At 42.7% G+C, this 26,142-nt stretch overlaps 2 protein-coding genes across 3 annotated transcripts in view; one reads left to right on the plus strand and one right to left on the minus strand.

Moving 5' to 3' along the window:
* Positions 1-6,150: 6,150 nt before the first annotated feature.
* Positions 6,151-8,535, minus strand: ccdc126 (coiled-coil domain containing 126). The gene is made up of 2 exons (XM_024440987.2): positions 7,945-8,535; positions 6,151-7,785 (listed from the first exon to the last, which is right to left on the minus strand). The coding sequence occupies exons 1-2, from the start codon at positions 8,168-8,170 to the stop codon at positions 7,547-7,549; spliced, it is 465 nt and encodes a 154-aa protein (XP_024296755.1). The 5' UTR covers positions 8,171-8,535; the 3' UTR covers positions 6,151-7,546.
* A 2,783-nt stretch (positions 8,536-11,318) lies between these two features.
* The window catches only part of fam221a (family with sequence similarity 221 member A), a 29,665-nt gene continuing 14,841 nt past the window's right edge, over positions 11,319-26,142 (plus strand). The window contains exons 1-7 of one of the 2 annotated variants that reach the window (XM_042295265.1): positions 11,319-12,277; positions 12,909-13,082; positions 13,304-13,494; positions 15,289-15,495; positions 15,668-15,769; positions 16,166-16,263; positions 17,221-18,111. In XM_042295265.1, coding sequence (XP_042151199.1) covers positions 12,213-12,277; positions 12,909-13,082; positions 13,304-13,494; positions 15,289-15,495; positions 15,668-15,769; positions 16,166-16,263; positions 17,221-17,247 — 864 coding nt within the window. In that variant the 5' untranslated portion in view covers positions 11,319-12,212 and the 3' untranslated portion in view covers positions 17,248-18,111. Of the gene's footprint in view, positions 12,278-12,908; positions 13,083-13,303; positions 13,495-15,288; positions 15,496-15,667; positions 15,770-16,165; positions 16,264-17,220; positions 18,112-26,142 lie in introns of those variants that run through there. The other variant, XM_042295264.1, reaches the window with a different exon arrangement.

Genomic DNA, 26,142 nt, shown 5'->3' on the forward strand with positions numbered 1-26,142 from the left:
ACTACTTCTCAGATAGAGTTCAGTGGGTCAAATCGGAGGGCCTGTTGTCCGGACCTCTGGCAGTCTCTATGGGGGTGCCACAGGGTTAAATTCTCAGGCCTACTCTTTTCTCTGTATATATCAATGATGTCGCTCTTGCTGCTGGTGATTATCTGATCCACCTCTACGCAGACGACACCATTCTGTATACATCTGGCCCTTCTTTGGACACTGTGTTAACAAACCTCCAAACGAGCTTCAACGCCATACAACTCTCCTTCCGTGGCATCCAACTGCTTTTAAATGCTAGTAAAACTAAGTGCATGCTCTTCAACCGATTGCTGCCCGCACCCTCCCGCCCGACTAGCATCACTACTCTGTCTCCTAGAGAGGAACGTACTTTGGTGCGAAAAGTGCAAATCAATCCCAGAACAACAGCAAAGGACCTTGTAAAGATGCTGGTGGAAACCGGTACAAAAGTATCTATATCCACAGTAAAACGAGTCCTATATCGACATAACCTGAAAGGCCGCTCAGCAAGGAAGAAGCCACTGCTCCAAAACCGCCATAAAAAAAGCCAGACTACGGTTTGCAACTGCACATGGGGACAAAGATGGTACTTTTTGGAAAAATGTCCTCTGGTCTGATGAAACAAAAATAGAACTGTTAGGCCATAATGACCATCGTCTTTGGAGGAAAAAGGGGGAGGCTTGCAACCCGAAGAACACCATCCCAACCGTGAAGCACTAGGGTGGAAGCATCATGTTGTGGGGGTGCTTTGCTGCAGGTTTGTGCTTTTCCAAATCATGTGCAATCAATTGAATTTACCACAGGTGAACTCCAATCAAGTTGTAGAAACATCTCAAGGATGGTCAATGGACACAGGATGCACCGGAGCTCAATTTTGAGTCTCATAGCAAAGGGTCTGAATACTTATCGTGCCTTGCAAAAGTATTCACCCCCTTGGCATTTTTCTTATTTTGTTGCATTACAACCTGTAATTTAAATGGTTTTCATGTAATGGACATACACAAAATAGTCCAAATTGGTGAAATGAAAATAATATCTCGTTACAATTTATTTATAAAATAAAATACAAAAGTGGTGCATGTACAGTGGGGCAAAAAAGTATGTAAGTCAGCCACCAATTGTGCAAGTTCTCCCACTTAAAAAGAGGCCTGTAATTTTCATCATAGGTACACTTCAACTATGCCAGACAAAATGAGAAAAAAAAATCCAGAAAATCACATTGTAGGATTTTTAATGAATTTATTAGCAAAATATGGTGGAAAATAAGTATTTGGTCAATAACAATAAGTTTATCTCAATACTTTGTTATATACCATTTGTTGGAAATGACAGAGGTCAAACGTTTTCTGTAAGTCTTCACAAGGTTTTCACACACGGTTGCTGGTATTTTGGGCCATTCCTCCATGCAGATTTTCTCTAGAGCAGTGATGTTTTGGGGCTGTTGCTGGGCAACACAGACTTTCAACTCCCTCCAAAGATTTTCTATGGGGTTAAGATCTGGCTAGGCCACTCCAGGACCTTGAAATGCTACTTACGAAGCCACTCCTTCGTTGCCCGGGCGGTGTGTTTGGGATCATTGTCATGGTGAAAGACCCAGCCACGTTTCATCTTCAATGCCCTTGCTGATGGAAGGAGGATTTCACTCAAAATCTATCTATTTTGGTTTGTTCTGACCATATGACATTCTCCCAATCTTCTTCTGGATCATCCAAATGCTCTCTAGCAAACTTCAGACGGGCCTGGACATGTACTGGCTTAAGCAGGGGGACACGTCTGGCACTGCAGGATTTGAGTCCCTGGCGGCGTAGTGTGTAACTGATAGTAGGCTTTGTTACTTTGGTCCCAGCTCTCTGCAGGTCATTCACTAGGTCCCCCCGTATAGTTCTGGGATTTTTGCTCACCGTTCTTGTGATCATTTTGACCCCACGGGGTGAGATCTTGCGTGGAGCCCCAGATCGAGGGAGATTATCAGTGGTCTTATATGTCTTCCATTTCCTAATAATTGCTCCCACAGTTGATTTCTTCAAACCAAGCTGCTTACCTATTGCAGATTCAGTCTTCCCAGCCTGGTGCAGGGCTACAATTTTGTTTCTGGTGTCCTTTGACAGCTCTTTGGTCTTGGCCATAGTGGCATTTGGAGTGTGACTGTTTGAGGTTGTGGTCAGGTGTCTTTTATACTGATAACAAGTTCAAACAGGTGCCATTAATACAGGTAACAAGTGGAGGACAGAGGAGTCTTTTCAAGAAGAAGTTACAGGTCTGTGAGAGCCAGAAATCTTGCTTGTTTGTAGGTGACCAAATACTTATTTTCCACCATAATTTGCAAATAAATTTAATTAAAAATTCTACAATGTGATTTTCTGGATTTTTTTCCCTCATTTTGTCTGTCATAGTTGAAGTGTACCTATGATGAAAATTACAGGCCTCTCATCTTTTTAAGTGGGAGAACTTGCACAATTGGTGGCTGACTAAATACTTTTTTGCCCCACTGTATATGTATTCACCCCCTTTGCTATGAAGCCGCTAAATAAGATCTGGTGCAACCACTTACCTTCAGAAGTCACATAATTAGTTAGATTGCACACAGGTGGACTTTATTTAAGTGTCACATGATCTCAGTATACATACACCTGTTCTGAAAGGCCCCTGAGTCTGCAACACCACACCACCAAGCAGCACCATGAAGACCAAAAAGCTCTCCAAACAGGTCAGGGACAAAGTTGTGGAGAAGTACAGATCAGGGTTGGGTTATAAAAAAATATCAGAAACTTTGAACATCCCACGGAGCACCACTAAATCAATTATTAAAAAATGGAAAGAATATGGCAACACAACAAAACTTCCAAGAGAGGGCCGCCCACCAAAACTCACAGACCAAGCAAAGAAGGCATTAATCAGAGGCAACAAAGAGACCAAAGATAACCCTGAAGGAGCTGCAAAGCTCCACAGAAGAGATTGGAGTATCTGTCCTTAGGACCACTTTAAGCCGTACACTCCACAGAGCTGGGCTTTAGAGAGATTTGAGACTGGGACAGAGGTTCACCTTCCAGCAGGACAATGACCCTAAGCATACTGCTAAAGCAGGGTTGGGTTGAATAACTATGCACACTCAAGTTCATTTTTCGGGTCTTATTTCTTGTTTGTTTCACAATAAAACATATTTTGCATCTTTAAAGTGGTAGGCATATTGTGTAATTCAAATGATACAAGGGGGGTGAATATTTTTGCAAGCCACTGTATGTAAATAAGGTATCTATTTTGTATGTGTGTAGATTGCTAAGGATTTAAAATATATATTTAAGAATAAGGCTGTAATCTAACAAAATGTGGAAAAGTCAAGGGGTCTGAATACTTTCTGAAAGCACTGTACAAACATGTTAACATACAAGCATGACTCACAATTGCAAAAGGGCTAAATAACTGAAATGCATCTCACATGCTGGACTGACAGGAAACATCCAGTCATTTGGCAGCAGCAAATTAACTTTAAAATCAACTAAAAAGGATCTTAAAACTAACATTTATAGACAATAATGGAAAGTCAGTCACACACAACATGGAAAGGAAAACATAAATTGGCCGCCCCATGCATTCACCAACAGGAATAAGCAAGACTGGAGGGAGAAACTGCTGCTTAAATATTCAAGGGTGCGAGTGAGCAGAGTTGAGAAACTTGATCCAGAGGTTATGGGTGAGGACATGAGCCTTAACACTTAGACATTAATTTAAATCTTGAATCCTTAGTTGCTACATCCATTTTGGGACTTATAAATGAATGATATATAGCCATTGATTCTTGAATAATATAACTTATAAATTACTCATGAGTTTAGGTCAACTGTCGTACCCTATCAGAATCCATAATATTAGCTTGTTTTACTCCAATGTTTGTAAACAATGTACATGTAAACAAACATGTATAGCCTCAAAACATGGTTCGTACTATACTTTTGATATCATGTATGGTCAGTCCTTGCATCCATACCTCTGTCTATGAATTTGAGAGTGGTTACATTTCGCCTGGCCCATCCTTTAGCGTTGTTACCAAAACAGGAGCAGAGACAGCTTGTTGTTTCAATTAAGGATTCTAGGTTTATCATATGATGGAAACACCCTCCAGCCAATGCTTAAACCAATCAAATGCTTTAAATGCATGCTAGTAAGGGTAGGCAACAACACCTCTGCCACGCTGATCCTCAACACGGGGGCCCCTCAGGGGTGCGTGCTTAGTCTCCTCCTGTACTCCATATTCACCCACTACTGCGTTAACACACACGACTTCAACACCATCATTAAGTTTGATGGACGACACAACGGTGGTATGCCTGATCACCAATGATGTGACAGCCTACAGTGAGGAGGTCAGAGACCTGGCAGTCTGGTGCTAGGACAACAACCTCTTCCTCACCGTGAGCAAGGCAAAAGAGCTGATCGTGGATCACAGGAAAAGGGGGGCCGAGAACACCCCCATTCACATCGACAGGGTTGTAGTGGAGCGGGTTGCGAGCTTCAAGTTCCTTGGCGTCCACATCACTAAGAAACTATCATGGTCCAAACACACCAAGACAGTCGTGAAGAGGGCGCGACAATGCCTATTCCCCCTCAGGAGACTGAAAAGATTTGGCATGGGTCCTCAGATCCTCAAAAAGTTCTACAGCTGCACCATCGAGAACATCCTGACCGGTTGCATCACCACTTGGTATGGCAACTGCTTGGTATGGCATTCCGACCATAAGGCGCTACAGAGTGTATTGCGTATGGCCCAGTACATCACTGGGGCCAAGCTTCCTGCCATCCAGGACCTCTATACCAGGTGGTGTCAGAGGAAGGCCCTAAAAATTGTCAAAGACTCCAGCCACCCTAGTCATAGACTGTTCTCTCTGCTACCTACGGCAAGCAGTACCGGAGCGACAAGTCTAGGTCCAAAAGGTTCCTTAATAAATCCTCTTAAAGAGGCTGTGAATTTTTGCAGCTTTTTGTTAAAAATCGCGCAAAATTTCAACGTCCTGCTACTCATGCCAGGAATATAGTATATGCATATGATTAGTATGTTTGGATAGAAAACACTCTGAAGTCTCTAAGACTGGTGAAATCATGTCTGTGACTATAACAGAACGTGTGTAGGAGGCAAAATCCCAAGGAAAACTGTTCACAAAAAACAAACAAAAAATATCCCTCCGCCAGTCTCTGTATTGTCTATGGCAAGGGAAAATAGATAGCGTCCAGTTTACAATGCCTACAGCTTCCACACGATGTCGCCAGTACTGGCAATTGAGTTGAAGTTGATCCTTGGTGAGATGAGGAATAGGCACTTCCTGTCTTCGGGTACACCGGAGGAAGTTATGAAAGGGAGAATATGGACCATGATTTCAAGACTTGCTGCTATTGAATACAGATCGCCCCGTGATCAATTATTAACGTTTACTAATACCTAAAGTTTGATTACAAAAGTAGTTTGAAGTGTTTTGTCAAAGTTTATAGGCAACTTTAATTTTAAAAAATGACGTTGCGTTTTGGAAAGCAGTTTTTTCCTGATCAGACGGGCTTCATAAATGGACATTTTGGGTATACATTGACGGATTTAATCGAAAAAAATACCCAATTGTGATGTTTATGGGACATATGAGTGCCAACAAAGAAGCTCGTCAAAGGTAATGAATGTTTTATATTTTATTTCTGCGTTTTGTGTAGCGCCGGCTACGCTAATTATTCTGTTTACGTCCCCTTTGGGTATTTCGGGGGTTGCATGCTATCAGATAATAGCTTCTCATGCTTTCGCCAAAAAGCATTTTCAAAATCTGACATGTTGGCTAGATTCACAACGAGTGTAGCTTTAATTGAGTACCCTGCATGTGTGTTTTAATGAAAGTTTGAGTTGTATCGAGTACTATCAGTTGTCACTCTGAAATTTCCGCTGATGTTGATCCCTGTACAGGGCTGCATCCCTAACAGCTTCTAGCCCCAAGCCATTAGACTACTAAACAGTCCATCAAATGGCTAACCGGACTATTTGCATTGACCCCCTTTTTTATGCTGCTGCTACTCACTGTTTTATCTATGCATAGTCACTTTACCCCTACCTACATGTACGTTTTACCTCGACTAACCTGTACCCCCACACATTCACCCGGTACCAGTACCCCCTGTATATAGCCTCTTTATTGTTGTTGTGTTACATTATTTTGTTTAAATATTTTCTTACTTAAAAAGAAAATCGGCATTGTTGGTTAAGGGCTTGATAGTAAGCATTTCACAGTAAGGTCCTATACCGGTTGTATTCGGGGCATGTGACAAAAACTTTGATTTGAAAGATCATGTTTAAGTGCACATTTCTGTAAGGGTGGAGAATCAGGATGCAGCCAATGGTTTGTAGTAAAGGGGGTAAGGGTGTTCCATAGACAGGCAGTCCCATAAGTTAAAAGTATAAACATTGGGTTAGCCCACTATTTTTAGGACATCCCCCAACAATCGCTGTGTAATGTGAGCTCAGACTGATATGTGGAAGAAATAGACAAGCAACTTCATCAGAGGGCTAAACTGAGACATAAAACAGGTTGTACATTGATTGGGATAAGATTTTTTACTGGTCAGTCAGGAAAAAGTCCTGGCCCTAACCATTCGTATCTGCAAGGGGAATCAACAAGGACTAACAGTCTGGGTACTGACAAAGAGGATAAGGATGAAGTAGAGGATAAGGATGAAGTTGGAATTGATCAATTGTAACCACTTGGTAATCATCTGCTTATTGACAGTTACATTCGACTTGTTATACACCATCTAAAATCATAGTAAAAATACATTTTTGAAGCCTTCAAGGAGTGCAAATAAAATTCTTTGGATTATCACTTTTATCCTTTAAAAAAAAAAGTCTACTGTACAACAGCTAAATAGTTTTTTATAATCATATATATATATATATATATATATACATATATAAAACAGCTAAAAAGGGACTCTTCAAATCTACATATTAACACCAGGAGCTTCTGCAAACTCAAATACATTATTTCCAAAACTACCATGAGTGCATTGTTTAGTTGAGCAACTTCTGATATGGATGAGATTTAAAGAAGCAGTACAGCAAATTCGTAGTCGGTCTGTCCAAGGGATAAAATATCGGGGTGGCTGTGCCATTCATATTCATCATCAGCTTCCTTGAAGACTCCACAGAGTACAAACATTTGTTCATTTCCTCTACTGTTGTTGATGCTTTGTTGCTGCCCACAGACATCCTCAAAGACAGCCGCAGTTTGTAGACCCTTTCACGAAAAAACTATTTGGGAATCTAAAATGTATGCCTAAGAGTCCATGACTGAGAGTATTAAAAAAGATGCTCAAATGTCTATGTAAAAAAATGTCAATCAGCCAAGTAGTTATTGGAAAGGTACAGGCAGTCAGTCCTTTCTCAGGGTTAGGTTAGTTTTAAATGATCTAGAATACATCCTCACTCTTTTCTTCCTCCCATGAGCTAATCACTGATCTGTAAATGAATGGATAAGCAAAAGGAAAGTTACCACCTGACCACACTACCACACTACTATACCCCTGGGCGAGGTCTGTTGGGTGTTTGTGGAGGGAGGCGAGGCGTTTCCAGGCGGTGGTTGCCTGGCGTGTCCTGTTTGTTTAAGGCAACTGGAGCTGAGGCCAGGGAGCCTGCTGCAGGATGGGAGGAGTTAGTGGCTGAAGTGTTGGCAACCAGCTCCATCTTCCCCTCCAGCTTGACCAGGCGCGTCAGGATGTCGTCCAGCAACACTGCTATGGTCCTCTTCAGATCAGCTGTGTGTGTGTGTGTGTTTGTGTGTGTGAGAGAGAGAGCAAGAGAAAAAAATAAAACAATCAATTTTTGTTCAAGTAGTAATTTAGCGGTCCCTTTCATTTCCAGAGCCATAACCAGAGAAAAGTGTAGCTTCAGGGTTTCTCTAAAACAGCCCTTACCATAACCGGCCATGGAGGGGCCCTGCGGTCCTCCCAGTGTGTTCTGGTTCTCCTCGTTGAGCACCTTGACATATCGCCGGCTCAGCTCCAGGATCTGTTGGCGTAGCTCGCCACTGCTCTTGTGGCGCGGCTGCTGCACGGTGTAGCGCAGCAACATGAGCCCCCACGCCAGCCCCAGGATTATCAGCAGCCCACTCAGCTTCTGGGACATGTTTCTCCCCAGCATGGTACGGAGGCTGGAGATAGATGGTGATGGGCCAGGAGAGAGGGGTAGGGGATAGAGCGTTGGGCTGGCGGATAGAGTGTGCGGCTGGGGGAACAGGGTTGGGAGTGGGGCTGGTGCTAGGTCTGGAAGTGGGTGATTTGAATTGAATGGGCAAGGGGGCTAGTGTGAGGAATGGAAGGAGAAGGATCTAGGGGAAAAGGGGCACGTGTTTGGAGCTGGGGCTAGGACTTAGACAGGGGATAGTTCAAGCAAAATACTCAGACACAGGGTTAAGCGGGCTGGGGCTAGGACTGGGGGATATGGGGCTGGGGTTTTGGACTGGGGGATATGGGGCAGGGGTTTTGGACTGGGGGATATGGGGCAGGGGTTTTGGACTGGGGGATATGGGGCAGGGGTTTTGGACTGGGGGATATGGGGCAGGGGTTTTGGACTGGGGGATATGGGGCTGGGGTTGGCTATGGAGGAGCACGGGGAATAAAAACACTACACACACCTGGCAGTCAACCATGGGGCCCAAACACATACATAGCTGCGTCACTCAGAGACGGAGGATCTGAAGGAGAGAGACAGACAGACAGGCGAGTCATCCATGACACAAACACAATTAATCATGAACTTGGGCTGGGGTCAGACAGGCACAACAATGTTGTAGAACATACTTCGGTCTTCAGATAGAAAAGCATTGTGTAGAACTGACATTTCTCTCAGAAATGTAAAAATCATGAGTGAAGATGAATCATATCAGCTCTATTATGGCATTTCTATCTACAATGTTCAGTATTGCATCATTCGGAAGGCTGTTTAGAAAGAAAAGCATGGAGTAGAACTGAAATTATGCTCTGTTGTGCATATTAAGAATTCATGAAAGTTGCTATATAAATGATATTTAGCAAATATCCTATGTTTCTCTGCATTGTTTAAATCCCTGGCATGGATTATAAACAGGGCCAAATTGCCTATCCCAGTAGTAGGCCTATTTTCTATTTATAAAATAATATATTTAAAAAACCATTTAATTTAACCTTTATTTAACTAGGCAAGTCAGTTAAGAATTTGTTCTTATTTATAATGACAGCCTACCCCAGCCAAACCCGGACAACACTGGGCTAATTGTGCGCTGTCTTATGGGATGTGATCCAGCCTGGATTTGAACCAGGGACTGTAGTGACGCCTCTTGCTCTGAGACGCAGAGCCTTTGACCGCTGCGTCACTCAGGAGTAAACCATCATTTCAACTTCAATGGCGAAATAGGGACGTCCCAAGGATTTCACAGACCATGTTCTAATACAGACAACGATATATAGGCTACCTTCATTTTCTAATCAAGGCTGCGTAATACATGCAGGTAAAAATTTCACTTTTCACAGCAGCTCTGTCAATGCTTTAATTATTTCTCTGAGATCTCATGAGTGTGGGAGTGGCATACCCTATTGAGAGCAGATATGCATTGGAATAGCCATGGCATAAGCCTAGAAGCACAGAATGCTTGGAGACTAACTAGCATTTTGTGAATGACATGTGACATGGCTATTCGAATGCATGGCCATTCTTGATGACATAAGATAAGAGTGCAAAGGCTCTCATCTAACTCTTACTGCTTTCATGGGAGGATCTAGTTTGCTGCATAAAAGCAGAAACTTGGTGTTTGACATCAAGGCCTAATTGTGTCATCATGAAAAGGTCTACTGAAGAAGTGAATGCAGAAACAAACACCTAGGCTATCCTACTTGCACAGGGCTGAAATGACAATGGAAAGGACCACTGTCCACCGGACTTTTGTGCTTATTCAGTGTATCATTGTTCTTTACAAAAGTACACTATCAACTTCGGACAGTGACTTCCTGTTCCACGTATGTTAGTGTTCAAACAAAAAGGGCGTGTGCGGGGAATGATGTGATAAGATATGCTGTCCACTTCATTCAATCATCTGTCAAGCATTGTTATGCACAGCACAAATTGGGGCAACAAATCCATCAGTTAAACATTGACCTACACAGCTGCCATCTGGGGGTTTAGGTTTGAATTTATTTGCAACAAAGAAAATAAGTGAAACAATACAGCTCAAACAAATACATAAAAACGGTGTGCAGGTGTGGTTGGAAGCCCGAGGGTTTGTATAAAAAAAAACGATATAGAATACATAAGTACAAAAATAAAAAACGGTAGTGTCATCACCTCAACTAGGCAACGTAGCAAGGTTTGGCTCAGGTTTGTGGAAGGAAAAGTTAGCTAGCTAGTGCATGACAGAACAGTTAGTGGAACACTAAGTAAGCTAGCCAATAAGACATAACTAGCTATTTTAGCAAATAAGTCATACTTTAATAGTTTCTTAAACACACATTTAAGCTTGATGGTAGCAGAGACATGTAGCGAAACTGTTGATTTCTAGAAAACTAGCTGACTATAGGCTCTTGCAGTGCTGAGTTTGCTAGCTAGCTGCTAGACTAGCTTGTTGACAGCGTGCATGATGTAGAAATGCTAGCTAGTCTTTATAGCTTATCGAACATGATAACTTGGCCAGTAAGACATCCACAAAGTTGTCTCACACCTCGAACAGTACTTCATTGACTTGTATCAAACCCATCTGAAAGCAAACTAACGTTATATTACCTGGTGTTCGTTTGAATCACTAAACGGTTCGGAACATCAGTCTGCGATCCCATTCCAAGAAGGAGAACACAAGGCAGAGACATAAATGTCACTGTCAGAAGATGCTTGATAGATAGCTAGCTAGCTCACTGCTAACACGGAATCTAATATCTCAATAATATGAAGCATTACAACTGAAATAAATGGCCTGTCCTTAAATTGAGTAGCAATGCATAATTGTTCGCATGCCTAGGCGACATTTGTTCATAATGCAATCGGTCTCGAGCACAGTCCGTTTCCTGAGCGACGAATAGCGGTCTTGTGTGTACTGCGTCACCGCTTTTTTTCTGTATGGATTGAAGGGAAATGTATTGCGCATAAACACAGAATATCAGAGAGTAAAAGGAAGAGAGAGGCCCAACTCGGCGGAAAATCTGTCTCCCTCCAGCAGGTGGCGGTTTTTCGTTGTTTCGCCCATCAAGCAAGGAGTTATAGGGGGTAAACAGAGGACAAAAGGGTGGACAATCTCGAAGAAATTCGTTTTTGTTTGGAGGTCAGTGAGTTTAGAATTTGGTCAACGAAAAAAACTGTTGCTACGTGAGATTTATATGATCGATTAGAAGTTGCACACGGTTTAAGTAGTAACAAGTTACTGATATATGTAGGACACGTGACATCCCGGGCAACTTTTAGAAAAAAACACTTTATTTTGGAGTTGGCTATGCATATTCATGTCATGAGGCCAGCATCTCTCCATTGTTTACAGGTGGTTAATTAACGTCAACAACCCTCATCGAATATTTACAATACAGAAGTTACCACCAAACCAAAGAAAGATAGGCGGGTGCTAGAGACAGGCCGCCGTGCCGTTTTGTGAACAACGACTCCCTAGGGCGGAGAGACAGTTTATAACCTTTGGTGAAATTGACCAGGTACTATAGCGGCCGCCGAAATTAATGGAAGACAGTTTGGAAGAGGCAAGATCAGGTGGGACCATTCCAGCCAATGAGAGGGCAGATACGCAGGACCACGACGGTTTCCACTAGTTACCACAGCCACAAAGTGGAAAAATACTTAAATTTCACGAAAACAAAAATGAATTCATCCTCGTGGCAATATTGGGAAAAAAACTAAAACAATAACTTACAAACATTATTTTTCTTCGCTGATTGTAATAATTTTGGAAAGGAATGAATGGATGGCATATGACCCACTGAAAGAATAAACCAAGGACAAGGTTGTTATGGGTGTAAGATGGCACAGTTAACATTCAAACAAAGGTTCCCGCCCACCAGCCTAAAGCAAGGGAGAGAGAAAGGGAAGGGGGAGAATGGTGCAGATCGCTTAGCAACGTGGACGCTTGGTCCTCAACCGGATACGAGCACAGGACTTCAGTCGAAAAGCTGAAGGATTTTACAACATCTAGCTAAAACAGTATCTCAAAACTTGAGCGATGGAGAGAATATGTCTTGACAAGACTGCATCTAAGTCAGTGGACGACTATCTGGAGTACAGGAGGTTTGTCTTGCTTGCCAATGAAAATGTGTTCTAGGATTATATTCAATCTGGAGCACTTCTGAAAATGTCCTCTGTCACCTGACTGATTTTATAGGCCTATTTGCTTTGTTATGTTTGCCTTCAGACAATTTAGAAAGTGCACACATCCCTTGTATGTAGAATGTCACCAATGGCATTTTTTTGGAGTCAGTTTATTTTACACTAGCCTTCCTTCCTTTCCTTTCTCAGCAGATCAATCTAATGGTACTACATAGGTGGAACTGTAATGAAGTTGAAAGTATAAGCTTTGGAGTGTGAATGTCTAGTTCACCATACTACTTGTGTATCAGTGTTATATTTGAGGAGGAAATGGGAAATTAATAATTCGCAGAATCAGGCTACTCTATGATCAAAACTACTAATCATGAACACCATTAACTTGGAAAAGATTTGTTGTAACTGTCACTGTTGCTCTATTCTTGTCCCATGTCTTGCTTATGCAATACTTTATTTCATATGTCTGGCAGCTGTGTTTTTGTGTTATTTTTTTGTGTGTTCTTGTTTTGAACTAAATTGCAAAAGAAAATCCTTTAAAAAAAAAGTTTACTTCTAATCATACCCCTGTGCTGTGGCGCCTGTTGTTGTGTGTCAGGATCGTGGGTGAAGACGATGGCGGCAGACTATTCTCCCCAGAGGAATATGAAGAGTACAAGAGAGCAGTGTTTCCACAGAGACTACACAACAGGCTGTATGTGAGCTTTGGAGTGCCAGGGGGAATAGACTGTAAACTCATCGGCCCAGAGACACCTTGCTTCTGCACACACAGGTACGCTTTAGCAACATGCTCCATCGCTAATACAACACTGTGATTAGTTCATTAGTTGTGTGCCTCCAAAATGGAAGTGCACTATGACCTCTGCAAAGTGGTCTGAACCTTTATGGCTGAGGAGGAAGCATGGTTTCCCAGGAACTGCATGGTCACTGATTCAAGCATCACTCCAGCTATCCTTCTTATTCGCTACACTTGTCTTGGTTGAATCCCTCCAGGTACAAACAGCATCAGACAGACTTTGAGGAGGTTCCTTCGGAGCGCCCGATAGCACTACCATGCCGAGTTCAAGGGTGTCGGTGTTTGGCCTTTCAGTACGTGCACCTGAACGGGTCGCAGCCTGTACGTTGCAGGTGCAAACACTCTGCCTACGACCACAGTGAGACCTCAGAACACCTCTGTGGGAAATGTGAGTCTCAGTTGTCCCCTCGCTGAAGCACTGAGGTATTGTTATAATACTCCTTCTATACTCCCTGACTTCCAATTTGTTGTGTTGAAAGTAGTGTCAGTGTTGTATAGGGTATGGTTGAGGCCACATTGACCTACAGTGCCTTGCGAAAGTATTCGGCCCCCTTGAACTTTGCGACCTTTTGCCACATTTCAGGCTTCAAACATAAAGATATAAAACTGTATTTTTTTGTGAAGAATCAACAACAAGTGGGACACAATCATGAAGTGGAACGACATTTATTGGATATTTCAAACTTTTTTAACAAATCAAAAACTGAAAAATTGGGCGTGCAAAATTATTCAGCCCCCTTAAGTTAATACTTTGTAGCGCCACCTTTTGCTGCGATTACAGCTGTAAGTCGCTTGGGGTATGTCTCTATCAGTTTTGCACATCGAGAGACTGAATTTTTTCCCATTTCCTCCTTGCAAAACAGCTCGAGCTCAGTGAGGTTGGATGGAGAGCATTTGTGAACAGCAGTTTTCAGTTCTTTCCACAGATTCTCGATTGGATTCAGGTCTGGACTTTGACTTGGCCATTCTAACACCTGGATATGTTTATTTTTGAACCATTCCATTGTAGATTTTGCTTTATGTTTTGGATCATTGTCTTGTTGGAAGACAAATCTCCGTCCCAGTCTCAGGTCTTTTGCAGACTCCATCAGGTTTTCTTCCAGAATGGTCCTGTATTTGGCCTCATCCATCTTCCCATCAATTTTAACCATCTTCCCTGTCCCTGCTGAAGAAAAGCAGGCCCAAACCATGATGCTGCCACCACCATGTTTGACAGTGGGGATGGTGTGTTCAGGGTGATGAGCTGTGTTGCTTTTACGCCAATCATAACATTTTGCATTGTTGCCAAAAAGTTCAATTTTGGTTTCATCTGACCAGAGCACCTTCTTCAACATGTTTGGTGTGTTTCCCAGGTGGCTTGTGGCAAACTTTAAACTACACTTTTTATTGATATCTTTAAGAAATGGCTTTCTTCTTGCCACTCTTCCATAAAGGCCAGATTTGTGCAATATACAACTGATTGTTGTCCTATGGACAGAGTCTCCCACCTCAGCTGTAGATCTCTGCAGTTCATCCAGAGTGATCATGGGCCTCTTGGCTGCATCTCTGATCAGTCTTCTCCTTGTATGAGCTGAAAGTTTAGAGGGACGGCCAGGTCTTGGTAGATTTGCAGTGGTCTGATACTCCTTCCATTTCAATATTATCGCTTGCACAGTGCTCCTTGGGATGTTTAAAGCTTGGGAAATCTTTTTGTATCCAAATCCGGCTTTAAACTTCTTCACAACAGTATCTCGGACCTGCCTGGTGTGTTCCTTGTTCTTCATGATGCTCTCTGCACTTTTAACGGACCTCTGAGACTATCACAGTGCAGGTGCATTTATACGGAGACTTGATTACACACAGGTGGATTGTAGTTATCATCATTAGTCATTTAGGTCAACATTGGATCATTCAGAGATCCTCACTGAACTTCTGGAGAGAGTTTGCTGCACTGAAAGTAAAGGGGCTGAATAATTTTGCACGCCCAATTTTTCAGTTTTTGATTTGTTAAAAAAGTTTGAAATATCCAATAAATGTTGTTCCACTTCATGATTGTGTCCCACTTGTTGTTGATTCTTCACAAAAAAATACAGTTTTATATCTTTATGTTTGAAGCCTGAAATGTGGCAAAAGGTCGCAAAGTTCAAGGGGGCCGAATACTTTCGCAAGGCACTGTACCTCCCTATTTACTCTCTGTCCTCAGGCTCATCCTGCTCTGGGTTCCGGAGCCCCTACAGCTGTGGGTGTGGCCAGCCTAGCTTCGCCCACCAGACGCTGGTGGAGACGAAGGCAGAACGGGAGGCCCGGGGTTGTCCGGTGGGCAGAGACGTTCCATACGCAGCCATGGGGGGTCTGACAGGGTTCAGCTCCCTGGCTGACGGGTACCTGAGACTGGACAATAGCGGGGCAGGTGAGACCTCCAGGCTGCATCACAGACTCATCACAGACTCACTGACAAGAGACAGCCACAAGATGAATTACAGCAAAGGCATCCCAGTCATTCTAATGAGTCTAATTTCAGCCTTTAGATATAAGATATCTAATTGTTACCCATGACCTTGTGCATGCTTGTGCCTGCGTAGGTGCCCCTCACTTGTCTGTTCTGTCGTCTCAACAACCAAGAGCTTTCCAGGAGCATGTGTTTGAGAAAGCCTCAGGACCAGCCGCAGCCTCCAGACATACAGGTCAGAACCCAACCAAGCCATAGGAGGCTTTGGGGGGCATAATTATGACTGTGTTTTGAAGTCTAGCCTGGGAAGCACATGCTTGTCACGTACAATCTTTGGAAGGGTGGCCAGGAGAGACTATGAAATGCCTAATCTGAGTGTAAATGAGGATGCAATTTATCCTGAAGGTCAGCATTTCCCAAACTTGGTCCTGCCCCCCCGAGTTGCCCTAGTACTACACAGCTGATTCAAATAATCAAAGCCTGAGTATGAGGTGGCTATTTTAATCAGCTGTGTAGTGCCCGGGGGGGGGCAGGGAAACCCTGCTATGGCTCATATAGAAATCCTAAACAGAGATGATATTTGTCTCATAGATGTATTGCGTTAATTTAATAGTTTCCCTTTGATATGTAGAGGAGAGTTCAGTGACGTCCGTGACCAGGGCTCTGTCTGACCTCAGCACCAGAGAGGAAGAAGACATGGCGTACCTGGAGAGACGCTACCAGGACAGGGTGAGGAGGACAGTTCTCTAACGAAACACTGGAGGCCAGCAAAGAGCAGTAGAAACAGAATTGTACAGATGAAAAATAAGTGAGATCAAGGAAGCAGAGCGACACATACTGTGCCTTCAGAAAGTATTCATACACCTTGACTTATTCCACATTTCGTTGTGTTACAGCTTGAATTCAAAATTGATTAAATATATATTTTTCTCTCACCCATCTACAAACAATAGCCCCGTAATGACAAAGTGAAAACATGTTTTTAGAAACTGTTGCAAATTTATTGAAAATGAAATACAGAAGTATTTTGTATTTATTAAGGATCCCCTTTTAGTTGCTGCCAAGGCAGCAGCTACTCTTCATGGGGTCCAGCAAAATTAAGACAGTTATTAAGACAGTTATATCCAATTTTAAATATTATATGACATTTCATAACACTTTTCACAACACATTAAGTATGGTCCCTCAGACCACTACTCTACTACCACATATCTACAATACAAAATCCATGTGTACGTGCAGGGGTGGGCTGAAACAATAATTCAGGCTGGGAATTTGACTCCATCCCAGGCCAACCTGTTCACGCAAACCACCAGACCGCTAATTTTGTAGGCTAAACCCTATTTGTTGATGTAACGGGTACGAAACATCATATGTGTACTTGGTTAGGAGACTCTCATGTGAGCAATGCAGAGAAGCCCCTGTAATGTCCCTGCATATTAGCTGCTCTGTCTGTTGCATTACCAACACATTGTTTGATATCTATATCCATCTTCTCAAGAGTCTGTTTCACAAGGTCCACAAAGTACTATCTAGTCGATGACTCACAGTCAATGACCGCAATGAGTCTCTCGTGGACAACATCAGTGACATATCGCAGAACTACTGCACACTGGTCTTTGGATGTTAAATCCTGTGTTGTGCCCATTTGTATTGAGAACATCCCTGCTTTTCTCACTTCAACAGCAACTGTCTGCTGAATCAACATTCTGATGACTTCAATTACTTTATTTGCTGTTGTTTTGGACATCATAGTTACCAAGGACCCTCTTCCTTTACTTCCCATCTGCTTCTTGCTCTACTCAATGCTCCACCAACATGCTCTTGTAGGCAGACATCATATTAGCTTAGAAACAATATAAGCTCAAGAAACTTGCCATGATTGACAGCCATGTTTTCCATGTTATATGCAGCTTTGTGTCTGTGTCCTCTGTAGCTAAGCCCACATTTACCAATACCTTTAACTACATCAATCACACGTTCCATGACCTGCCTCCTCTTTCTGACCTGGTCATGTTAACTGACATTTGCTTATCACTCAGAAGGGTACAGATGTCTGCTTTGTTGGCTCTGAGGACAAAGGCTTCTGCACTTTCTCTATAGGTCTTGCTTCTCTCATGTTCCTGTACTCTCTGATGAGCATGTTTCCAGGCCTGCATGCCTCCTTTGACAAATGCACTATCACTGGCTGAAGGATTTGCAAATGCAAGACATACTGAGCAGAACAAGGAGGGAGTTACTTCATTGTATGTCAGCCATTTTCTGTTTGTGCCATCTTTGGAGTGGAAAACATTGGGAATTACTCTTTGAGGGGTTTGTTTTGGGTGGTACTGAAAAAATAAGTCAAAATCCTTGAACTGAGGAAGGGAAAAATAAATGGATTTTCAGTGCTTTCGCTGTCCCTTTCTGTTTTCCCTGTACTGGGCTCTGAACCTCTCTCTATCTAAACATCTGGTTGCTCTGCAGAATGAGATTAACATTGTAAATAACCTAAACTTAAACTTGTATTACTTGTGCAGTCATTGATTGTATGTCCCTGAATACAGTCCTACTAATAATCTTATAAATAAAGCACATTCATCTAAAATCATAGCCTACATCAATGTTTAGTTTTGTGCTCTTAAGTTGTTCCTGCTCTGAGTCTGACTCTGAGCTGACCACCATCTCCAGTTTTGCAGGAGCACCTGAAGCTCTAGTGCTGCTTCCTTCTCCACCTTTGCAAAGAAAATACTCTATTATCATACTCACTATCATTAGTTCTACATTAATACAGCTCTGGGAAAAATTAAGAGTGTTCTCTTAATTTGGAGGGGTCTCTTAATTTTTCCCAGAGCTGTATATTATTGTAGTAACTTGTAATGTTGGTACTAATGGCGCTAATGATCTTTGTCATTGCCTGTGCTGTGTCACACAGGCTACTGTGTTACTGTGTTACACAGGCTACGTTCATGGATGTATTGTGGTTAGGTTACTGTAGCCTGTTTCGCTGTACAGTGTATGTGCACTTTCCCTAGCTTATGTGGCATGAGTCATCACCTAATGCTGGCAAGTCCATAGTCTAGGTTTACAGTTTTTTACTAGTTGAAACATATTGCCTTTAATGTCATATTATGATCGCTATGCTGCAGTCATTACTATGATATAATTCCTCCACGAAGATGTAAAACGTGCACATTGTTTAGCCCACCGGCCGTTGTGTCACTATTGTTAGCTAGGCTACTTAGCTAGCCATGCTGGGTGTCGTGTGTGTGTCTTAGTTAGTGTCGCTTATTTTGCAGCATTTAGCTGCGTCTGTGGCAAGGGCCTTTCTCTTTTTTAATCTCTCCCTCTCTGCTCCATCTTTTCTGACCGTCCATTTCGCCGTACGACTTGTCTAAAATGTTATCGGTAGAGAAGACGGTCGTTATGTGCGTTGCGGAGAGACATTTTTGGTGTGCAAGGAGACACTGCAGCAAGAGTGAGATTCTCAGTCAACTCATTCCTGTTTTCTATATTATTGCAGGAGTGAGTTACCTCAGGCCACCAGAAATGTCCCGGTGCTCCGGACGGCCAGTGTATAGTGTATCTAGTGCGCGTGTCTTATCATGTGTATGTATAAGCGTGTCTGTACCTGTGTGTGTGTGTGTGTGTCTTCACAGTCCCCACTGTAACATAAGGTGTATTTTTATCGGTTTTTAAATGTGGAATATAATTCCATGTAGTCATGACTCTATGTAGTACTGTGTGCCTCCCATAGTCTGTTCTTGACTTTGGGATTGTGAAGAGACCTCTGGTGGCATGTGTTGTGGGGTATGTATGGGTGTCCAAGCTGTGTGCTAGTAGTTTAAACAGACACCTCCGTGTATTCAGCATGTCAATGTAACCGATGTGAAATGGCTAGCTAGTTAGCGGGGTGCGCACTAACAGCGTTTCAATTGGTGACATCACTCGCTCTGAGACCTTGAAGTAGTTGTTCCCCTTGCTCTGCAAGGGCCGATTTTGTGGAGCGATTGGCAACGATACTTTGTGGGGGGTAGTTCTTGATATGTGCAGAACCAGTCCCTGGTTCGAGCCCAGGTAGGGGCGAGGAGAAGGATGGAAGCAAAACTGTTACATCAACACATCTTACAAAAACAAGTAGTGATGAAGTCAATCTCTCCTCCACTTTGAGCAATGGGAGATTTACATGCATATTATTAATGTTAGCGCTCCATGTACATGGAGGGGCCTGCCGTGCGGCCCCCTTTCTGAGCCAATTGTCATTTTCCGAGGTCCCTTTTCATGGCACCTGACCACACGACTGAACAGTAGTCCAGGTGCAACAAACCTAGGGCCTGTAGAACCTGCTTTGTTGATAGTGTTGTTAAGAAGGTAGAGCAGTGCTTTATTATGGACAGACTTCTACCCATCTTAGCTACTATTGTATCAACATGTTTTGACCATGACAGTTTACAATCCAGGGTTACTCCAACCAGTTTAGTCACCTCAACATTCTCAATTTCATGCAATTTAAAAAAAAAATGCTTAACATGCTCAACATGCTCAATTTACATAAAGCCAGTGGCATGTCATTAGTAAAACACATTTTTAAGTAAGGGGCCGAGACAGCTGCCTTAAGGAATTCCTGATTCTATGTTGGAGAGGCTTACATTAAAGAACACCCTTTCTGTTCTGTTAGACCGGTAACTCTTTATCCACAATATAGCAGGGGGTGTAAAGCCATAACACGGATGTTTTTCCAGCAGCAGACTATGATCGATAATGTAAAAAGCCTCACTGAAGTCTAACAAAACAGCTCCCAGAATCTTTGTATCATCAATTTCTCTCAGCCAATCATCAGTCATTTGTGTAAGTGCTGTTCTTTTTATCCTTCCCTATGTCGTGACGTTGTATTGGTTAATGTGACGACTGTTGCTCATCGAATGATTACAAGTTTTTAATTACGTGATTAACTGAATCAAGCAATTATTAACTCATTAACCTGGGGCACCATGGGAAAACTAGTTTATATTGAGTTTCTATTTCCCAAATTAACTCAAAGAATATCAGAATTATCGATTTTACAACAGCCGCTAATTAACCAGTTTCCTCTATTAGTCTCACAATCTGATCGTCGTACAGCCCTTGAATCTGCACGGACCCGGGTCCTACTAATGAATTCGTACCACACCAATCTTAATTGAATATTTAATATCTAAAAAGCTAGACAGACAGCTCTGTAGCTCAGAGCTCACAGCATAGGAATGAAACCCTTTAGATACCACGATTCGATGGGAGATGGAGGCTAGGCGGTTCGACTTGAATTCACCCGCTTAGACACTGCTACTCATCCATAGCTTGGGTAGAAAAAGATTTCTTTGTCCTCAAACTTGCGTTGCGTTCTGGGTTGGTTGACTTTTTCAGACCCTGCTGCAGCTGGGGTCACGTAGTCTTGTTGTAAATTCTATACTCACAGGTTTTATACCCTTCGGTCAGAAGTGGGCGTAACCGCATTTAGGGCAATTCTCTGGGCGTACCAAGTTAATGAGGCAAGGCTAGATTTTCTCAAATCCCATTTTAGACAACTAACTTAACATTTCATCTTCCCCAAAACATTTGGATATTTTCCATACAATGTACAATGTGTAAACATCAAACATATATTGGGAAAACCCTTCACATTACAATGTTTTCGTAATAACATCATCTATTAACCTTTAATAACAGAACAAAAATGACACATTTTCATAGTCCACCTATCGTCATGACCACCATTGTGGCTGACGGAAACCATTGTTCCAAAGTCCCTTTATTTCATGTTTAATGTTCTGAAGCTGGTTCTCCATAGTGACAGGACAAAGGAATTTGTCTGTGGCCTGAGATTTACCAGGGGCGTGAGGGGCAATAAAACCCCCCACGTCTTCAGACCCACAGATCTCTCCTCCTCTGTTGTGGTTGAGAGATAATCTGTAGGGTTGTGGTCTCCTGTAACCTGACCTGATCAAGACAGTCATGACACCTATAAGTGTCCTGAAAGTCTGTTGTCCATTTTCTTTACAGTAAAATAGCAATATACATTTTTTCTGAAAGCTTACTAAGGGCAGGTAAAAGGTTGATTGATTGGTCTGCTATTTGAGCCAGTAAAGGGGACTTTACTATTCTTGGATGTGCAGTGTCAGAGTTTGTTGCTGGCATGTCATGCTTAAATTTGCTAATCTTGTCAATGAAAAAACATTTAAGTAATTGGCAATATCAGTGGGTTTTGTGATGAATGAGCCATCTGATTCAATGAATGATGAAGCTGAGTATTTTTCCCTAAAATGTCATTTAAAGTGCCCCAAAGCTTTTTTACTATAATTATTTCTATAATTTATCTTTGTTTCATACTATAGTTTGTACTACTTATTTAAATGTAAATTAATTTTTTTGAATTTTACCCCCTTTTCTCCCCAATTTCGTGGTATCCAATTGTTAGTAGTTACTATCTTGTCTCATCGCTATAACTCCCGTACGGGCTGGGAGAGACGAAGCTTGAAAGTCATGCGTCCCCCGAAACACAACCCAACAAAGCTGCACTGCTTCTTAACACAGCGCGCATACAACCCGGAAGCCAGCCGCACCAATGTGTCGGAGGAAACACTGTGCACCTGGCGACCTGGTTAGTGTGCATTGCGCCTGGCCCGCCGCAGGAGTCGCTAGTGCGCGATGAGACAAGGATATCCCTACCGGCCAAACCCTCCCTAACCCGGACGACGCTAGGCCAATTGTGTGTCGCCCCACGGACCTCCCGGTCGCAGCCAACCATACCATTTTTCAATTCCTCATCAATCCATGAGGATTTAAGTTTTGCAGTCATTTTTTTTATGGGCGCATGCCTATTAGTAACTGGAATAAGCACTTTCATAAATATGTCAAGTGCAGTGTCTGGTTTCTTTACATCAACAACAGAGGAATCACTACAAAACGTATTGTATGACCTCTTATACACTATATTAGGCCCAGCCTTTGGAACTTTGGTTTTCCTATATATGGCTACTATATTGTGATCACTACATCCGATGGATTTGGATACTGCTTTAAAGCTAATTTCTGCTGCATTAGTAAAGATGTGATTAATACATGTTGATAATTTCATTCCTATGCTGTTTGTAACTACCCTGGTAGGTTGACTGATAACCTGAGCCAGGTTGCAGCCACTGGTTACAGTTTGAAGCTTTTTCTTGAGTGGGCAGCTTGATGAAAGCAGGTCAATATTTAAATCACCCAGAAAATATAGCTCTCTATTGATAACACATACATTATCAAGCATTTCACACATTATCCAGATACGGACTGTTAGCACTTGGTCGCGGACCAGGATGTCTTGCTCCCAGACAGACTAAACAACTTCGTTGCTCGTTTTGAGGACAATACAGTGCCACTGACACGGCCTGCTACCAAAACCTGCGGACTCTCCTTCACTGCAGCCGACGTGAGTAAAAGATTTAAACGTGTTAACCCTCGCAAGGCTGCAGGCCCAGACGGCATCCCCAGCCGCGTCCTCAGAGCATGCGCAGACCAGCTGACTGGTGTGTTTTACGGACATATTCAATCAATCCTTATCCCAGTCTGCTGTTCCCACATGCTTCAAGAGGGCCACCATTGTTCCTATTCCCAAGAAAGCTAAGGTAACTGAGCTAAATGACTACCGCCCCATAGCACTCACTTCCGTCATCATGAAGTGCTTTGAGAGATTAGTCAAGGACCATATTACCTCCACCCTACCTGACACCCTAGACCCACTCCAATTTGCTTACTGCCACAATAGGTCCACAGACGACGCAATCGCAACCACACTGCACACTGCCCTAACCCATCTGGACAAGAGGAATACCTATGTGAGAATGCTGTTCATCGACTACAGCTCAGCATTTAACACCATAGTACCCTCCAAACTCGTCATCAAGCTCGAGACCCTGGGTCTCGACCCCGCCCTGTGCAACTGGGTACTGGACTTCCTGACGAGCCGCCCCCACGTGGTGAGGGTAGGTAACAACATCTCCACCCCGCTGATCCTCAATAGTGGGGCCCCACAAGGGGGCGTTCTGAGCCCTCTCCTGTACTCCCTGTTCACCCATGACTGTGTGGCCATGCAAGCCTCCAACTCAATCATCAAGATTGCAGATGACACTACAGTGGTAGGCTTGATTACCAACAAACGACGAGACGGCCTACAGGGAGGAGGTGAGGGCCCTCGGAGTGTGGTGTCAGGAAAAAAACCTCTTACCCAACGTCAACAAAACAAAGGAGATGATCGTGGACTTCAGGAAAGAGCAGAGGGAGCACCCCCTATCCACATCGGCGGGACAGTAGTGGAGAGGGTAGAAAGTTTTAAGTTCCTCGGCGTACACATCACGGACAAACTGAGTTGGTCCACCCACACAGACAGCATGGTGAAGAAGGCGCAGCAGCGCCTCTTCAACCTGGGGAGGCGTTAGAAATTCAACTTGTCACCAAAAGCACTCACAAACTTTTACAGATGCACAACCGAGAGCATCCTGTCGGGCTGTATCACCGCCTGGTACGGCAACTGCTCCCCCCACAACCGTAAGGCTCTCCAGAGGGTAGTGAGATCTGCACAACGCATCACCGGGGGAAAACTACCTGCCCTCCAGGACACCTACACCACCCGATGTCACAGGAAGGCCATAAAGATCATCAAGGACAACAGCCACCCGAGCCTCTGCCTGTTCACCCCGCTATCATCTAGAAGGCGAGGTCAGTACAGGTGCATCAAAGCAGGGACCGAGAGACTGAAAAACAGCTTCTATCTCAAGGCCATCAGACTGTTAAACAGCCACCACTAACATTGAGGGGCTGCTGCCATACATGTACATTTTTTTATCACTAGCGACTTTAAACAATGCCACTTAATATAATGTTTACATACCCTACATTACTCATCTCATATATATATATATACTGTACTCGATACCATCTACTGCATCTTGCCTATGCCGTTCTGTACCATCACTCATTCATATATCTTTATGTACATATTCTTCATCCCTTTACACGTGTATAAGGTAGCTGTTGTGAAATTGTTAGGTTAGATTACTCGTTGGTTATTACTGCATTGTCGGAAGTAGAAGCACAAGCATTTCACTACACTCGCATTAACAACTGCTAACCATGTGTATGTGACAAATAACATTTGTTTTGATTTGGTGGTCTATAGCAGTTTCCTACCAGAATGGGCTTTAGGTGAGGCATATAAAGCTGTAGCAACATTACTTCAACAGTATTTAACATGAGCTCTCTAAGCTTTCCTGGAATGTGGTTCTGAATATAAACAGCAACACCTCCACCATTGGCATTTCTGTCTTTTCTGTAGATGTTATAATCATGTATTGTTATCACTGTATCATAAAAACTATTATCTAAGTGAGTTTGAGAGATTAGTCAGAATATGATTGTCATCTGTTACTAGCAAGTTATTGATTTCATGAAACTTATTTATTAAGCTACATATGTTAATGTGGGCTATTTTTAGCACTTTTCTCAGATGCTTGATTGTTTTCATTGCTTTTCTGGGAAGCTTATTTTATTTATTTATTTTTTATTTCACCTTTATTTAACCAGGTAGGCTTAGCAGAAGATTAGATTCAACTTTAGTGTCATTGAACAAGTACAGTACAATGAAACGCAGTTAGCATCTGACTAGAAGTGCAAATAAAAGAAGAATGCAAAAAATGTAGAAGTGAAACAATTAATACAATGTATGTTATTAAGTGGGATGTATAAATGTGCAATGAAGGCAAATTGAAAGTACAAATGGCAAGTCTAAATGTGCGATGAAGGTAAATTGAAAGTGCAAGGAGCCATGCAACTGAAATGCAGGAATGAGGTTACCGAGATAAACATGTACAGTTGAAGTCGGAAGTTAACATACACCTTAGCCAAATACATTTAAACCCAGTTTTTCATAATTCCAGACATTTAATCCTAGTAAAACGTCCCTGTGTTAGGTCAGTTAGGATCACCACTTTATTTTTAGAACGTGAAATGTCAGAATAATAGTAGAGAGATTTATTTCAGATTTATTTTATTTCATCACATTCCCAGTGGGTCAGAAGTTTAAATAAGCTCAATTAGTATTTGGTAGCATTGCCTTTTAATTGTTTAACTTGGGTCAAACGTTCGGGTAGCCTTCCACAAGCTTCCCTCAATAAGTTGGGTGAATTTTGGCCCATTCTTCCTGACAGAGCTGGTGTAACTGAGTCAGGTTTGTAGGCCTCCTTGCTCGCACACGCTTTTTCAGCTCTGCCTACAAATTTTCTATAGGATTGAGGTCAGGGCTTTGTGATGGCCACTCCAATACCTTGACTTTGTTAACCTTAAGCCAATTTCCACAACTTTGGAAGTAAGCTTGGGGTCAATGTCCATTTGGAAGACCCATTTGCGACCAAGCTTTAACTTCATGACTGATGTCTTGAGATGTTGCTTCAATATATCCACATAATTTTCCTACCTCATGATGCCATCTATTTTGTGAAGTGCAACAGGCCCTCCTGCAGCAAGCATCCCCACAACATGATACTGCCACCCCCGTGCTTCATGGTTAGGATGGTGTTCCTCGGCTTGCAAGCCTCCCACTTTTCCCTCCAAACA

Source organism: Oncorhynchus tshawytscha, linkage group LG13 (assembly GCF_018296145.1).
Source record: "Oncorhynchus tshawytscha isolate Ot180627B linkage group LG13, Otsh_v2.0, whole genome shotgun sequence".
NCBI lineage: Eukaryota > Metazoa > Chordata > Actinopteri > Salmoniformes > Salmonidae > Oncorhynchus > Oncorhynchus tshawytscha.